Source organism: Heteronotia binoei, chromosome 21 (assembly GCF_032191835.1).
Source record: "Heteronotia binoei isolate CCM8104 ecotype False Entrance Well chromosome 21, APGP_CSIRO_Hbin_v1, whole genome shotgun sequence".
Taxonomy (NCBI): Eukaryota; Metazoa; Chordata; class Lepidosauria; order Squamata; family Gekkonidae; genus Heteronotia; species Heteronotia binoei.
This window is the reverse complement of record NC_083243.1, coordinates 129,240,991-129,259,451: the sequence shown is the minus strand read 5'-3', so window position 1 is coordinate 129,259,451 and position 18,461 is coordinate 129,240,991. Positions and strand designations below refer to the sequence as shown.

The 18,461-nt window shown below is 43.1% G+C and overlaps 1 protein-coding gene across 1 annotated transcript in view; it reads right to left on the bottom strand.

The window, feature by feature from the left end:
• Positions 1 to 18,461, bottom strand: part of METTL15 (methyltransferase 15, mitochondrial 12S rRNA N4-cytidine) — a 300,656-nt gene that overhangs the window by 122,969 nt on the left and 159,226 nt on the right. Inside the window, exon 3 of the mRNA XM_060261319.1 lies at positions 10,892 to 11,028. Coding sequence (XP_060117302.1) covers positions 10,892 to 11,028 — 137 coding nt within the window. The remainder of the gene's footprint in view (positions 1 to 10,891; positions 11,029 to 18,461) is intronic.

Here is an 18,461-nt window from a genome sequence, read left to right as displayed (position 1 = left end):
CATACTGTCTCAGGAAGGAGAAAGAAAAAATAACATGTATAAAGAAAGGAAATAAAATAATATATTTTAATCTTTTCAGAAAATGGAATAAGAGAAAATTAAAAGACATCCCAACTATAAAGTTTAGACCAGAACACACAAAATTTTTAAATCAATAACAATTTAAAAAATCCCTAGGCAATTAAAAATATGAAAAAAAAGATAAGCCACCAGACCTGGATAGGCAAACAGCACTGTATTATAAATATTTTGAAGACGTATTAATGATACCATTAGAAAAAGTTATGAATAAGATAAAAGAAAGAAAATGCCTCAAACATGGCAAGTGGAGTATATAATGTTAATATATAAAGAAGGCAGTGATGCAATGTTACCACAGTTATATTGATCAATATCCTTACTGAACATGGAGTATAAAATCCTTGCAACAATAATTGCAGAAAAACTAAGAAAATGCACACCAAATTTAATACATATTGATCAAACAAGCTTTGTGAGAGAGACACATAAAAGATAACTTATGATTTATAATAGATGCAATTGAATTTGTGAATAAGAAAAAAAAGCAAGCAACATATTTATTTTAGGACCCAGAGAAAGCGTTTGATAATATAACCTGAATGTTCTGAATATGGTGGCCTGGAATTCTGGAACTGAATGCAAGGTACATATCCAAACCAGCAAGCAAAATTTTTAATTAACAGAAAATTAACAGAAGCAATTTGAAATGAAGCAGGAAGACACCAGGGTTGTCCCCTGTCACCTTAAAAAAAGACATTTAAAAAGTCTGAAGTAAGGGTTATTGTAAAGATTACTGTAAAGATTACGAAGAGAAGGATGTTGGGGAGAAACATATTTTTCTATATACCCTGCAATGTATAATAACTTTTGAGATATATGATTTGTCATATAACTACTTTCTGGATTTGTATCCTTTTTATATTTCTGTTTTATTTTCTTAAAATAAAATAATAATTTTTAAAAACAAAAAAGATGGACCTTCAAGAGCCAAGCCCCTAAAAGTTATCTACAGCAGTGGCACCCAACTTTTTTGGCCCCCAGAACCGGCCCCAGGGCCAGTCGGCCCACCGTGGCCCAAGAGCCAGCAGGGTGAGGGCACTCAATTTGGCCTCCCCCCACCCTGCAGCGTCCCCTCCTCCCGTTTTCTTCCTCCTTCCTCTGCCCCCTCCCACACAGCCTCGCCACCACACCCCCGCGCAGCCTTGTCGCCACCCCTTTTAACCATTTAAAGGCTGGGGAAGGGGCCCTGAAGCACTTCCCAGGCCGACCCCCCGGTCGATCACCTGATCAGCGGAGAAAACTCTGGCAGCAGCGGTGAGCAACCTGCTGTAAGAGTGGCGCAGCCTTTGCCGCTTACTGCTGCGGTTTTCCCTGCCGATCAGGTGATTGGTGGGGGAGCGGTCAGCCTGGAAAGCACTTCAGGGCCCCTTCCCCAGCCTTTAAATGGTGAAAATGGGGGGGGGGGCAGTAAGACTGCACAGGAGGGAGGCGGAGGAGGGAGGAGGAAAATGGGGTGGAGGAGGCGCCATGGGGGGGGTTGCAAGGCTGTGTGGGGGCAGGGTGGATGGTGAGGCATGGCCTGGTTGGAAACAGGCCACGGACCAGTACCGGTCTGCGGCCCTGGGGTTGGGGACCCTTGACCTACAGGACCAAAAATATGTGAAAATATTCTAAAGATGTTTCTACAGCTATGGAAAACTGAGGAAAAATGTTTAAGAAAATGATAACTAGATTATAAACATGCTATTAAGAATATGGGATAAATACAGGAATAAATTATCCCCATACATTTCTTGATGAGCCTCTGCTTCAACAGACTTACATAGAATACAAAACTATCTGTGACTGAGTGGGAACCATATGGTATTGATACTTGAAGCTATTACATCTAGGTTCAAATCCAGTAGCACCCTAAAGTACAAGTTTTCAAAAATCAAAGCTCCTTTCATATAAGCTATTAATAGGCAATATAAAATACTGGGCTTTGATTCTGTAGAACAAATTAGTAACAGTAATATAAATTGGGTTGAACATATATAGTTTCAAAGTTTCTTGGGTAGATGTATACTGTCACTAGGAAACTAACAAAATTTGAAGAAACTGTAATAAAGGAGAATGACCATAAGTCTACTAAAGTTTATGGAATTATGCAATGTTTCAATGCTAATTCTAGTGCAAAACACTCTTTTCAACTCAGAAGGTGTGTGTGTGTGTGGGGGGGGGAGATTCAGAATATACAATCCCAGAAGATGTATGGAATTTAATACTTAGGCCTGGGCCAAAGCAACCCAAGGAAGGCTAAGTGCCAGACTGGCAGCGTGCAACACTGACTTGGAGCCAGGAAGTGAGGATGACTCATACTGTATATGTTGGATCCTGATCTAAATGTGACCTAAATTTATTGTTTTCCTTATAGCATTGGGCATTGCAGCCTGGGCCCCTGGTGGGCCCCTCTGAAATGCTGGTCCCCAGTAGTGCAAACCTATCCCCTCCTGTTGGGGAACATGCTCACAATGGCTCTAGGAAAAAAGCACAAAGGAAAAAAGCCCTAAGAAAAAAACCCATGGACATAAATGCTCACAGGAAAAAAGTGCCCATGGAAGAATGCCCACATGGAAAGAAGCCCGCACAAAAAAAAGCCCATACTGAAAAAAGCCCCCATGGAAAAATAAATAAAGTGCACAATTGTATCATCCCAAATTCATCAACCCCACCCCCACCGGTCCGTGGAAAAACTGTCTTCTACTAAACTGGCCCCTGGTGCCAAAAAGTTTGGGGACCACTGGTCAAACCCACTTCACATATTACTACAGCATAAAATGGTACAGAGGGCTCATAAATAAAATATAATATTAAAAACAGAAAATAGGTATAACGAATGAAGAGGACATGAAAACAAATTATAATAGATTCAGAAAGCACTCTGTGGACAGTTTGACACTGTAGTTTTTGCCCTGCTGAAGAGTTCCTTTCCCACATTCAGCCTGCTGACAGAACTGGAACAGAAGTGCTGTACAGCACTCAATATAGGCTAAACAAAAAAGAATATTAAAGCTAATGGAATACACATTAAAGTCACAAATAAGGAAAAAAGATATTTTAAAAAGAAGAGTGTTCATTGTATGTGGGTTCATATTCAGTGCTTGGATATACATTCGAAATTTTATCCAAGTTCTTAAAAAATTACGAAATTGAGAATTCACCTTGTTTCAATAATCTTATAATTTTGTGAGGGAAAAATACATGTAACATCTAAGAGAAAACTCTCCCCCCCTCAGTGTGTGTTCATTTATTTTATATAGTATATGAGGTCTGATTTTCTTTACCATTTAGTATATTAAAGCAAACTGACTCCACTGTGTAGGTTCTGCGTAGGTTTCTCATCCTTTCAAGCTTGCAATGATGCTGGTTAAGTGCTAGATTTCAGGCACTTTTCTAACCTTTCACTTTCAGTGGGTGTGAAAGAGTTTATTTGTAATATTTATCGCCACTGACAGGGTTTTAGTTTGTTCTGGAATCTCTGCAGCAATTCCCAACTTATAGGCTTCCTCAGAATGTACGTCAAAGGATTTCTACCCACACACTGAATACCAAATAGGGCCTGACCCATTTCTTTTTCTTATTAAAACAGCACAGCATCTTCAATAAAGAGAAATCAACTTTAGAACTAGAAGCAGAAGAGGAACTAAATGTATTCAAAAACTCCAGTGGGTGTTCAGCCTGTTGAAAATGTATATCACTACGGTATGCCATGTTAAACCTCTAGACAAAATTAATATCCAATGTGGCTCTAAAAGCATGCTGAGTTAATGTTTCACAAATCCATTTTCTTTATCTTCAGCATAAGGATTATATTAGTGCTGGCTATTAAAATATTTGTAATTTCTGACCAGTGTTCCCTCTACGTTAGTGTGGACTAGCTCACAGTTTTTTTAGCCTCTAGCTCACACATTTTTGTCTTAGCTCAGGAAAAATGGCCCCAGAGCAAACTAATTTATGCAGTAGCTCACAACATTAATACCAATAGCTTACAAAGCAGAATTTTTCCTCACAGGGCTCCACAGTATTGTTTCTGACTCTCTCATAAGGCTTCTAGGCAAAGTACTGCAATTTGGGAATTAAAGAACTTACACATTGGTTTTATTTATTTATTATTTTCCTCCAAGGAGCTCAAAACATAAGAACATAAGAGAAGCCACGTTGGATCAATCAATAAAAATTATTATTATCAGGCCAATGCCATCCAGTCCAAAACTCTGTGTCACATAGTGGCCAAAAAACCAGGTGACATCAGCAGGCTCAGGAAACTAGAACCCCTCCCACTGTTGCCCCCCCCCCAGCACCAAGAATAAAGAACAGCACTTCCCCCAGACAGAGAGTTCCAACAATAGCCACTGATGGACCTCTGCTCCAAACTTTATTTGTATCCCGCCCTCCCCGCCGGAGCAGGCTCAGGGCGGCTAACAACATCTCTCTCTCTCGGCTTGACTTCGCGAACGAAGATTTAAGAAGGGTGCAGTAGTCCACGTCTGCTGCAGGCTCGCTGGTGGCTGACAAGACCAATGCAGGACAGGCAGATCCGGCCACAGTGGCTGCAGGGAAAAGTCTGATTTGAGGTTGGTGCTGTAGCAGTGCGATTCTTCCTCAATCTCCTTTTGTCCTCAAGACCAGCTATGCGTGCGTTCTCAAAGGAAGAGACAGCCTGGTGGATGGTGTGCCTCCATGCTTTGCGATCTGAGGCTAGGTCAGACCACTGGTGATGGTTGATGCGACAGGTGCCAAGGGATTTCTTCAAGGAGTCCTTGTACCTCTTCTTTGGTGCCCCTCTATTTCGATGGCCGGTGGAAAGTTCGCCATACAGAGCAATCTTGGGAAGGTGGTGGTTTTCCATCCTAGAAATATGCCCTGCCCAGCGCAGCTGCGTCTTCAACAGCAGTGCTTCGATGCTTGTAACCTCCGCCCTCTTGAGGTCACAAAGTCACTCCAGTGGATGTTGAGGATGGTGCGAAGGCAGCGCTGATGAAAGCGCTCAAGGAGTCGCAGTTGATGACGGTATAAAACCCACTATTCGGAGCCGTAGATGAGGGTTGTCATCACAACCGCTTTGTAAACATTGATCTTTGCGCCTTTTTTCAGATGCTTGTTGCTCCACACTCTTTTGTGCAGTCGGCCAAACGCACGATTTGCCTTTGCCAGCCTGTTGTCAATCTCCTTGTCGATCTTGGCATCTGAGGAGATGATGCACCCTAGGTAGCTGAACTGCTGGACTGTCTTCAGAACTGATTCACCCACAGTGATGCAGGGAGGGTGATAATCTTCTTGGGGTGCAGGCTGGTGGAGAACTTCTGTCTTCTTCAGACTAACTTCTAGGCCAAATAGCTTGGCAGCCTCTGCAAAGCAGGACGTCATATGCTGCAGAGCTGATACCGAGTGGGAGACGAGTGCAGCATCATCAGCAAATAGTAGCTCTCGAATGAGTTTTTCCATTGTCTTGGAGTGAGCCTTTAGTCGCCTCAGGTTGAACAGGCTGCCATCAGTGCGATAGCGGATGTAGACACCATCGTCATCATCTAGATCTACTGCGGCTCTTTGAAGCATCATGCTAAAGAAGATCGTAAAGAGAGTTGGCGTGAGAACGCAGCCTTGCTTTACACCTGTGCCTATTGGGAAGGGCTCCGAGAGGTCGTTGCAGTGTCTGACTTGGCCTCGCTGGTCTTCATGTAGCTGGATGATCATGCTGAGGAACCTTGGGGGACATCCTAAACGTTCCAAGATTTGCCACAGGCCTTTCCTGCTAACGGTATCGAAAGCTTTGGTAAGGTCGACAAAAGTCACATATAGACCCTTGTTCTGTTCCCTGCATTTCTCTTGGAGCTGCCTGAGAACAAATACCATGTCGGTGGTGCTCCTATTAGCTCTGAAGCCGCACTGGCTCTCTGGGAGGAGTTCTTCTGCAATGGTGGGCACCAGTCTGTTCAGGAGTATTCTGGCAAGGATTTTGCCTGCGATGGAGAGCAGGGTTATCCCCCGGTAGTTGGAGCAGTCTGACTTTTCTCCTTTGTTCTTGTGTAGAGTGATGATGATTGCATCGCGAAAGTCCTGTGGTAGTTTGCCTTGTTCCCAGGAGGTGACAAGTACTTTGTGAAGTGTGCTATGTAGTACTGTGCTCCCATGCTTCCCGATCTCTGGTGGGATTCCATCAACTCCCGCTGCCTTGCCACTTTTCAGTTGCTTGATGGCTTTAACAGTCTCTTCTAGGGTGGGGATCTCATCCAACTCTGTTTTCAGTGGTTGAAGTGGGGTGAGGTGGATTGCTGAATCTTGAACTACACGGTTGGCACTGAAGAGAGCCTGAAAATACTCCGACCACTGATTCAGTATGGATGCCTTGTCTGTGAAGAGCACTTGGCCGTCTGCACTACGCAAGGGACTCTGAGCCTGATATGATGGGCCATATACTGCCTTCAGGGCTTCGTAGAACCCTCTTAAATTACCAGTGTCTGCACACAGCTGGGTTCTCTCTGCAAGCTTGGTCCACCACTCGTTCTGAATGTCTCGAAGCTTGCGCTGGAGGATGCTACATGCAGCGTGAAAGATTGCTTTTTTCCCGGGACTGGAGGGCTGAGCAAGATGTGCTTGGTAGGCAGATCTCTTTTTCGCTAGTAATTCTTGGATCTCTTGATTGTTCTCGTCAAACTAGTCCTTGTTTTTCCTTGTGAAGAACCCGAGGACTTCTTCGGAGATCAACAGGATGGTAGTTTTTAGGTGTTCCCAGAGTGCTTCTGGAGAAGGGTCTGTGCGGCAACTGGGGTCCTCAATTCTTGACTGGAGTTTTGCCTGGAAGGCAGCTTTAACGTCGGCTGACTGAAGGCTGTCAACCTGAAGCTTCCTCCGAGGGATACCTCCTCTCCTGGGTGTGGGTTTAAAGTGAAGACGGCTAACAACATAATTCAGGTTTAATTATACAAATAGATAAAATTACGTTTAAACATCATGAACATTTTAATTAAAAATCTGCTTAAGTTTTAAAAATTAAATTAAATTAAATTAGTAAAAGTACTAATGCTATGTTTGCTTTTTATGATGGCGGTTTCCTTAGCAATTTCCATTTTCATCAGCAAAAGCCAGTCGGAAGAGAAAGGTCTTGCAGGCCCTGTGGAACTGTTCAAGGTCCTGCAGGACCCGCATTTCCTCTGGAAGTTGGTTCCATAGGCTCGGGGCTATAGAGGAGAAGGCCCGGTTACGGGTACATTGCAGCTTCACCTCTCTCGGTCCGGGAATAGTCAACAAGTTTTTCCCAGCTGACCTCAGTGCTCTCTGGGGTTCATATGGGGAGAGATGGTCCCTAAGGTAGACAGGTCCTCGGCCATATAGGGCTTTAAAGGTAATGACCAGCACTTTGTAACGAACCCAGTATATAACTGGCAGCCAGTGCAGTTCGTGCAGCCCAGGCTGTATGTGCTCCCATTTAGGAAGCCCCAGCAACAGTCTGGCCGCTGCATTCTGCACCAGCTGCAGCTTCCGGGTTTGGTACAGAGGCAGCCCCATGTAGAGGGCATTACAGTAATCCAGTCTCGAGGTGACCGTTGCATGAAGCACCATTGCCAGATCTTGGCGCTCTAGGAAGGGAGCCAACTGCTTTGCTCGCCTTAGATGGAAAAAGGCTGACTTGGCAGTGGCTGCAATCTGGGCCTCCATTGATAGTGAAGGCTTCAGTAAAACTCCCAGGCTCCTGACCTGGCATGCCGCTTTCAGCGGCGCCCCGTCGAAGACCGGGAGAGGTATTTCCCCTCCCCGAGCGCCCCGACCTAGACAAAGGACTTCTGTCTTTGCTGGATTCAATTTCAGCCCGCTCCTCCTCAACCAGGTTGCCAAATCCTGCAGGGTCCGGTCTAAATTCTCTGGGACGCAGTCAGGCCGGCCGTCCATTAGCAGATAGAGTTGGGTGTCATCTGCATATTGAGGGCACCCGAGTCCATGTCTCCTGGCAATCTGGGCAAGGGGGTGCATATAGATATTAAATAACATTGGTGAGAGAACTGCCCCCTGAGGCACTCCACAGTCCAGTGTGCGCCTCTGGGACCGCTCGCCCCCAATTGTCACCCTTTGTCCCCGATCCTCGAGGAAGGAGGAGAGCCATTGTAAGGCAGACCCCCTCACCCCTACATCGGCGAGGCGGCGGGTCAGTAGCCGATGGTCGACCGTGTCGAACGCGGCCGACAAATCCAGCAACATCAGCACCGCCACACCGCCCCGATCCAGATGCCGTTGGAGATCATCTACCAGGCGACCAGTACTGTCTCCGTCCCATAACCCGGGCGAAAGCCGGACTGGCAAGGGTCTAGGATTTTTTATTGTTGGTCTTTATGTTTTTCGCAATATGGTTCTCTTTTATTAACCTTATTCGGACTACCTTTACATCACTTAAAGGAATCCTTGTTTTACAGCTTCCATTACTTTGTTTATTAACCATGCATGCCTTTTAAATACCTATTTGTGCCTTTCCTAACCTGCAGCATATATTTTATCTGAGCTTCTAGGATTGTAGTTTTAAATAGTCTGCAAACTTCCCCAAGGGTTTTGACCCTTTTAACCTTTCCTTTCAGTTTCCTCTTCACATGCCCCCTCATCTCAGGAAAGTTACCTTTTATAAAGTTAAAAGTGTCTGTATTGGTCTTTTTGGGCAACTACCTCTTTATTACAAATGTTGAACTCAATAACATAATGGTCACTGTTTCCAAGTGGTGCCATCACTTTTACATCTCTCACCAGGTCTTGGGCACTACTTAGGACCAAGTCCAGGATTGCCTCTCCAGGATGGCATATGTGTTGCATTGAGGGCAACAGTGGAAATGTGGAAATCTCAGTATTCTAAAGACAATTTCGCACTAGACTTTTAATCCTGGTTTAGCCCTGTCCCCAAACTGACATTCTACACTAGAATAATAGAATCAGATAAACCAACTCCATGACTTTATGATTCTATGATTTTAGTGTAGAATGTCAGCTTAGGGACAGGGCTAAACCAGGATTAAAGGTCTAGTGCGAAACTGGTATAACACTTATTCATGAACTGCATACAATAGCCCTAATAGCCACAACCAACCATATGGTCATTTAATTTTAGTACAAAGAGCAACTTTTAAACTTTAATCATGTAACTGCCAGTTTCACCATACTTTATATTCATGCACAGTCTGACCTTTATCTAGGAGCTTAGAGAAATGCATCTGGGCATCCCAAATGGCCATCATATATGACCACACTCAGTTCGTTTCAGAAATAAAATTTGGTTAGCTAGCTAGAATCTGATCTGGTAAACTTCAGAAACTGATTACATTAGTTGGTGGATTTTGTATCACCTAGATTAATAAGAAGAGCCCTGTGGCGCAGAGTGGTAAAGCTGCAGTACTGCAGTTCTAAGCTTTGCTCACAACCTAAGTTTGATTCCGGTGGAAGCTGGGTTCAGGTAGCCGGCTCGAGGTTGACTCAGCCTTCCATTCTTCCGAGGTCAGTAAAATGAATACCCAGCTTGCTGGGGGGGGGAAGAGTAGATGACTGGGGAAGGCAATGGCAAACCACCCCGTAAAAAGTCTGCTGTGAAAACGTTGTGAAAGCAACATCACCTCAGAGTCGGGAATGACTGGTGCTTGCACAGGGGACTACCTTTTTTCTTTGAGCTCCATGGCGCAGAGTGGTAACGCTGCAGTACTGCAGTCCTAAGCTCTGCTCATGATCTGAGTTCAATCCCGGCGGAAGCTGGGTTCAGATAGTCAGCTCCAGGTTGACTCATCCTTCCATCCTTCCAAGATCAGTAAAATCAGTACCCAGCTTGCTGGGGGGGGGGGAGTGTAGATGACTGGGGAAGGCAATGGCAAACAACCCTGTAAAAAGTCTGCCGTGAAAACGTTGTGAAAGCAACGTCACCCCAGAGTCGGAAATGACTGGTGCTTGCACAGGGGACTACCTTTACCTTTAGCTTAGTAAGAGCTATCATAAAAGAAACCTAATGTTAAATGACTGAATACTCACCCATCTTCTAAGTAGTTCAAGTGACAGTCATATTTTAAAGTGTATTTGCTAACAATTGATGCATGCCTTTGTTTTGACCATAACTAAGAAAAATAAGGATACCTGAGTCTGCAAAACCCTACATGAGGTGATGCAAAAACAGAGACTTGGCCAGGGGTAGCCAACCTTGCTTAATGTAAGAGAATAAATGTCAGATGTTTGAGAGTTGCAAGACATGAATGTCAGATGTAGGTAGATAGGCAGGTAGGCAAGCAGGAAAGAAGGCAAATAGATGAGAGGGAGATAGAAAGAAAGCAACTTCAACTTTAAATGCATTCTCCAAGCAGCTGGATGTCTTGGCTTGGAAAAGTGATTTAAAGAGACTAATGCCTTTTCCAAGCTGACCAACAGGGCAGTGGGCACTTCAAGAGCCACACAGTATGTGGGAAACAGCCACAGTTTGGCCGCCCCTGGACTTGGCCTTTATTTCTGAAATAACATGAAAGGGTTTTTTTTTAAAAAAATCAGGACAGTAGGAAAACATGAAGTACACAAAAAGAGTGAAACTCCACACTGGAGAAGCCCTTGGCACGAGGTAAAGGGAGAAAAGAAATAAACATAATGAGAAACCACTCATGTAGCTTCCAGTTATTGCCCTAAGAATCAGATCTTCACTTGAGGCAAAAGTTACCATATAATACAGGAAATGCAATAGTCTCAGTAAATTACTTCTCTGTTAAATGTAGTTATCAAAAGTTACAAGTACAAATTGTGTTAAGTAAGTTTGTGGAAGTTATGTTAACCACACGTATGGAACTAAATACTACTGAGATAGAAATGATTAAAAAATTGTACTCACGGGTGATATTCAGAAAGCTGTTGAGATAGTTCAAATGCTGTGGGGTCTCTGTCAAGTGCATATATTTTAATATTCCTTGCTTTTTGCAAAAGAGCCTTGGTATGGCCTCCTGCTCCAAATGTCATATCAAGAAAACACTGATGGGAAAAAAGTTAGCCTTGTTATTTTATTGAACAATGCAAGAAAAATAAAATTTTTAAATACAAGTTTTCAGCTATAATTTTTAATTGAAAATTGCTACATGCAATTTACATTGATTAACATATATACCAGTATGATAGGACATTTCAAAAACAATGAGATCAGTTGTCTTTTCATTAAGTTGCAGTTCTTAGATCCATATATAAAGCATTTCTATTGTTCAGCTAAATCCATATAGTTGTGTCATGCCTCCAAACACATTTTTAGAATAAAAAGCAGAATAAATGAACCGTCTTCTAAGTGTTGGAAAGTTTTGCAGTAGTAGTGAATACCATGCTAACATGAAGTAGAAGACTCTCATATACACTTCAAGAGATTTCTGAAGGTTTAAAAAATGTTAATTCCTAGAAAGTGCCAACGTTGCAAAATGAAGCTAGGCATTCTTCTGGGTTTGCCAATATTTACACTCATTTATAGGAATGAACAATCATGGAGTGGCCTGGAAATAAAAATGTATATACAATAGAATATATATACCGTATTTTTCGGACTATAAGACGCACTCCCCCCCCCCAAAAAAAAAGTGGGGGGAAAAGTGTGTGCGTCTTATAGTCCGAAGGTATGTACCTTTTGGGGGGGCGATCTGCTGCCTCTTTTTCCGATCCGGCGCTTCCCCGCGCCTGCCTGCCTGGCTCCATCTTCTTCAGGCAAGCGCTGGGATCGCTCCACGTGGCCCCAGCGCTTCGCAAGTGCCGGCTGCGGAGGGGGCAGCGTGCTTCCTACTTGCCTGTGTCCCTGCCTTCAGCTGTGATCGCTCCCTCCCCCCTCCAATCTTAGCGCTTGCTTTAAACATCACAGCTGAAGGCAGGCACACAGGGAAGTAGGAAGCACGCTGCCCTCACCACAGCCGGTGCTCGCAAAGCACAGTGTTTGCGGAGGGGGCGGGTGCTTCCTACTTCCCTGTGTTCCTGCCTTCAGCTGTGATGTTTAAAGCAAGCGCTGGGATCGGAGGGGGGAGGGAGCGATCCCAGCGCTTGCTTTAAACATCACAGCTGAAGGCAGGGACACAGGCAAGTAGGAAGCACGCTGCCCCCTCCGCAGCCAGCGCTTGTGAAGCGCTGGGGCCACATGGAGTGATCCCAGTGCTTGCCTGAAGAAGATGGAGCCAGGCAAGCAGGCGCGGGGGAAGCGCCGGATCGGAGGAAGAGGCAGCGGATCGCCCCCCAGGAGGAAGGTGCGTCCTATCCTCTGGAGCACCTTATGGTGCGAAAAATACGGTAGTCATTTCATAGAAAAAGAGGTGCTGGAGCTCATTAGCACAAACATTTGCATATGTCACATACCCCTGACATCACTGGAAAGTATACTAAATTATATCAGTTCACCATCTACCTTAAAGTGCTTCTTGAATGACAACTGTCATAATAAAACCTTACTCCCATAATACTTTTTAAATAACTTTCTCCTATGTGGCCACATTGGCATGATGAAGATTTCCATCAGTCTGCTTGAAAAGTTTTGGTTATTTTCACTTTTTTTTTTGTGGGGAAAACTATTAGAAAGTTTGTCAAATCTTAGAATTCAGCAAAATTCTCACAGGGAGGTTGAACAATGGAGCCCAGAAGCAAGTATTTGGGAGGGGGGGGGAGAGAAAGAGCACAATAAAATTTAGAGATTCTAGAGCTCTGCTCCTGAGAGCTCATGCTCATCAAAAGTTACAAGTACAAACTGTGTTTAGTAAGTTTGTGGAAGCTATGTTAACCACACATATGGAACTAGATACTACTGAGATAGAAATGATTAAAAAATTGTACTCACGGGTGATATTCAGAAAGCTGCTGAGATAGTTCAAATGCTGTGGGGTCTCTGTCAAGTGCATATATTTTAATATTCCTTGCTTTTTGCAAAAGAGCCTTGGTATGGCCTATATACATATACTAGTGCTGCCAATCCCCAGGTGGGAGCAGGGGACCCCCTGGTTTGGAGGCCCTCCCCATGCTTCAGTGTCATCAGAAAGCGGGGGAGGGAAGTGTCTGCATTATTCCCTATAGAGACTGATTCCCACAGGGTATAATTGAGAATTGATCTGTGGGTATCTGGGACCTGGGGGGCTGTTTTTTGAGTAGATGCACCAAAGTTTCAGCATAGCATCCAGTGGATATCCTCAAAACATCCTCCAAGTTTCAAAAAGATTGGACCAAGGGGTCCAATTCTATGAGCCCCTCAAGGTGCCCCTATTCTTCATTATTTCCAATGAAGGGAAGACATTTAAAAGGTGTGCTGTCCCTTTAAATGTGATTGCCAGAACTCCCTTTGGAGTTCAATTATGCTTGTCACAACCTTGCTCCTGGCTCCACCTCCAATGTCTCCTGGCTCTACACCCAAAGTCCCCAGATATTTCTTGAATTGGACTTGGCAACCCTAATACACACACACAATAAAAATATAAAAAGTATATACAAAATCTATATACAATAGAAACGCACATCAGACAAAGAATGTGTGAAAAAAATAATTTGTGCCATCTAGCTGAATGTTGGCTGGGAAAGCCCCTTTCCCCCATTGGTTCCTTCCCTTCTTTTTATTTCAGGTGATCACTTATGCAGGAGACCTTGATACTGAGAAGATTGCTTTTCTTGGTGCTGTTAAGATCACAGTTCCTCCTCTGATCTGGGAATAGGCACATGGAAAAGCCCCCACCCCCACTGATTCCTTCTTTTTTCATTCCCAGAAGGCATTTAAGTGGAAGACCTGTGCTAAAGATGTGACTGTAACTCTTCTCCTGGGGTACATTATATGCAGGTGCCAACCTACAAATGGGCAAAATCAACAATTGCCTATAAACATGCCCTCTGTTGTGGCCCCTGTCTTATGCAATAACCTGCCTGAGAACGTCAAGAGGGGAGGGCGGGATATAAATGGAATAAAATAAATAAATAAAATAATTCTCCTGACTTTCTACAAACTATACAAAACTGAATTATTCAAGAGGGTGTTTCTATGAAGGGAACATGGTTCCAAAATACAAAGTGATTCACAAAACTGCATAAATTATTTGGGAGAGTGTGGTCTATACTACTGTGTACAGCTTGCTATAAACAGGATACTACTATGAGATTTTGCATCATTTAATGCAGGGGTGTCAAACTCATTCATTATGAGGACCAGATCTGGCATAAATGAGACCTTGTCGGGATGGGTCATATGTGTCTTAAAATGTAATAACAGGTAGTGGAGATATAAATTTTATAAAGGACACAGACAAACACAATTAAATACTTTTAAGACTTAAAATAAAAGCATGCTGTGATGCAGGAAGAAGCAAGAGAGAGAGAGAAAAGGAAGCGGATGATAGCCAAAAGTTGCTTGTGGACTGATAGGAGCCCTCCAGGGGCCTGACCTGGCCCACGAGCTGCATATTTGACACCACTGGTTTAATGTGTTAATACTTATGCTGTGCTTCAGTTCAAGTTTTAGATTTCTGATTGTGTTTACAACAGTAATCCTATTGCACTGTTCACTGAATGTCCTGTTGTGTTGTCTGTGTAATTCACCTTGTATTTCTATCTTTCAACATGCCCCCCCCCCCATATAAAGGGTAGCTTCTTGTTTGTTTGTTTGTTTGTTTGTTTTAGTAACAGCTCCTTGATGCCAAAAGTAAAATTAGTCTGGTGGCACCTTAAAGACTGATAAAAATTTTATTTCACTACAAGCTGACAAATGGTTTACTGAGCCCTAGAACTGTATAATTGCTGGAAAAGTTAAAGACACAGGGGAGGAGGCTCTGAACTTTTGGGAGAAAATGAAATACAAATTACTGTCCTATCAAACCCTACACTTGTTTTATTGCTGTAAAAAAACCCTGCAATTTTATAGCTTACTTAGCATATAACATTGTATAAATGGAATATTTATGGAATTTAAAAATATCAAAGGCATAGTTTTCTACAATCCAAATTCCAAGTATACCCAATGCTACAGAAAGATTGGCACCACTGTATCCTATGCTACCTTCACGTATGCACCTTAATTTTTGGTTATCCTGATGGGGTGGAGGAAGGTAAAAATAGAACACAAATTTTACAGTAAACAAAAATAGATGTATTACTTAGCAGAAACAGTCACGAATAGTTGCAACAGAACTACTAGCATATTTGTATATCAAATTAAACTTTATATATTAAAGACAATGAACTATTTAGTTATTTATTATCACCAAGCACATTCTAGCATGTGAACTGTGTCAAAAATATTCATGCTTAAACAACAAATGTATAATTGAAAATACACTGTATATGTCTACATTATACATAAGAAATATCTAGAACTGGAGACACAACATATTTTGTTTTAATTACACATTTTGTGTAATATGTCATAAAAAGCATTTCACCCATTCCATGAGAGAAAAGATTTCACAAGTCTTTCCCCAACAAGCATTCCCCACAATTTCTAAATTGCTCCATCAGAATAACTGGTTGGGTCGTTAACCCTTCCAAGCATTTGGGGGGAGGAGGGACCCAGGAACATACTGGATCAGGCCAATGGCCCATCCAATCCAATACTCTGTGTCACACAGTGGCCAAAAAACTCAGGAGCCATCAGGAGGTCCATCAGTGGGGCCAGGACAGTAGAAGCCCTCCCACTGTGCCCCACCCAAGCACCAAGAATACAAAGCATCACTGCCCCAGACAGAGAGTTCCATCTGCCCTGTGGCTAATAGCCACTGATGGCCCTCTGCTCCATATGTTTATTCAACCCCCTCATGAAACTGCCCATGTCTGTAGCGGCCACCACCTCCTGTGGCAGTGAATTCCATGCGTTAATCACCCTTTGGGTGAAGAAGTACTTCCTTCTATCCATTATAATCCAACTGCTCAGCAATTTCATTGAATACCCACAAGTTCTCGTATTGTGAAAAAGAGAGAAAAGCACTTCTTTCTCTACCTTCTCTATCCCATGCATAACCTTGTAAACCTCTATCATGTCACACCACAGTCAACATTTCTCCAAGCTAAGAACCCCATGCGTTTTAACCTTTCTTCATAGGGAAAGTGTTCCAACTCTTTAATCATTCTAGTTGCCCTCCTCTGCACTGTTTCCAATGCTATTTTTTTTAAAAATGGTGATGGCCTGGTTGGTGCTAGGAGACTGAGGAGGGAAACGATGGAAAAAACTGCCATATGGAAGTCCTCATTGCCGCTGTACTATATCAGCAGTAGCAGTGGGGAACTATATAAGCCTGTCCCCATGTGGAAAATATTGAAAACCCATAAGCAATTATTTCAGTCCTTTTGCTCATACACCTTTGGTTAGGAATATGGTTAATATTTTAAATACCACAAGTACAATATCTCACCACAAGATAAGCAAGTTTTGTCATTAGCTTTTGAATAATGCTATTTTTACACATTTTTTGAACAATAACCTTGTTCACTGTGTACTTAATTTAGATAAAATAAATATTATTTTTGCTGCTTTTTTGGTAAAGGACACATGTGCAAGCAAGGGATGAGTTCCCCTTTGCAAAAAAGGCATTTGAAATTTGAATTTACCTTTTTTACATGCCTATTCCACTAAGCATCTCACTTTATCACTTCTGTGATCCGCAATTCAAAACGTGCAACATTTCAAGCAGTGCTATATCTGTGCTGTGGCAACATTCAACATGATAGCTGGTAAAATAGCCACTGTTGACACATGCTCATGATCTTCTTACTTGCTTGGACTATGTATGCCTCACTGCAATAACAGAGTATATGTTCTGCTTTTGCACCTGCACAGCTGATGGTATTGATCAGCTAGCAGCATTCAACATGTTGACACATAGTCAGAATTTAGTGGTTCAAAGTACAGTCCCCAGGCAATAGCAAAAGAATGTATAAATTAACAAGAACACTCAGCTTTGAGAGTCAGGAAGGGAGCAAAAAAACAACAAACTGGACCTCTAAAAAGACAAGCAGTGCTCCTGTCCCCCGCTAAATTAAGATATGCCTCTTCTGTAAGTTACTTTTTTCTGTTCTGCATTAGCGGAGGCGTGACAGCATTTCTAGTAGGGAATCTAATTCTCTTGCCTTCTCAATCTTACTGGACTGTATACCCTCTCTGACATACAGAACCACCCCACCTCCAACCCTTCCCTCCTTATCCTTCCGATATAATTTATATCCAGGAATCACCATGTCCCACTGATTCTCCTCATTCCACCAAGTTTCTGAAATACCTACAATGTCTATATTTCCCCCCAACACTAAGTATTCCAAATCCCCAATTTTATCTTGGACACTTCTAGCATTTGCATATAAACATCTATAATTTCCCAGGCAATTTAGATCCGCAACCTTCCTCCTGCTGCCTCGAGACTTTGCCAGGCAGTCCATACTGTTTGTCACCATCTCAGTGAACCACTCTAATCCACTGCCAGGGAGGAAAGTAACAGCTAACCCTTCATCACTTTGAGATGAGTCATCCCAAACCAGAGACATTTCATCTCCTGTTGGCTTTCCCCCAAGATTCATTTTAAAAACTGCTCTGAAATGCTTTTGATTTTAAGCGCCAGCAGCCTGGTTCCTTCTGGGGACGTGGAGACTGTTTCTTCTGTACAGCTTCTGCTTGTTCTAAAAAGCATTCCAGTGCCTAACAAACGTGGACCCTTCCTCCCTACACCATCATGTCATCCACACATTGAGACTCCTAATTTGTGCTTATCTTTCCGGCCCTGCGTGTGGAACAGGTAGCACTTCTGAGAAGGCTACCTTGGAGGTCCTGGCCCTGAGACTTCTGCCTAGCTGTCTAAATTTTCCCTCCAGGACCTCATGACTGCATTTCCCCACAACACTGGTGCCGATATGTACCACAACCACTGGCTCCTCCCCAGCACTATCAGTCCATCTACAACATGGGTAATGTCCGTTACCTTTGCATCAGGCAGGCAACTCACCATATGGTCAGTATGCAATTTTGCCACTCAGCTGTCTACTTGTCTAAGGATTGAATCAGCAACTACCAAGACCCCCACCCTGCCCAGAGAGGGTTCTTTGGCGCAAAAGGATACCCACTCACCAACTGAAGAAGAGGTTCCTTCTGAGAGCGCTTTCCCCTTATCCTCAGCATGGTGCCCTGTTCTCTCTCGACCCTCAAGTTCCCTGGCAGAAATGGGACTACCATGCTCAGAGTGGGACACATCTAATGTGTCCCCGAGAGTCTTCTCCAAGTGCCTAACTGACTGTCTATGCTCCTCCAGTCAGATTATAGTACATGATTCCATGTGTATGTTGAATATTAGCAAACAATTCTTGAAAAAGAATTTTGGAAACAGCAGGCGAACTAGCTCACCTCTGGATCATTCTGCTATATGGACCTTGATTTATATTTATAAAAAGACTGCATGAGATGTACTCACAAATCAGTATTTATTATGAGATTTGTA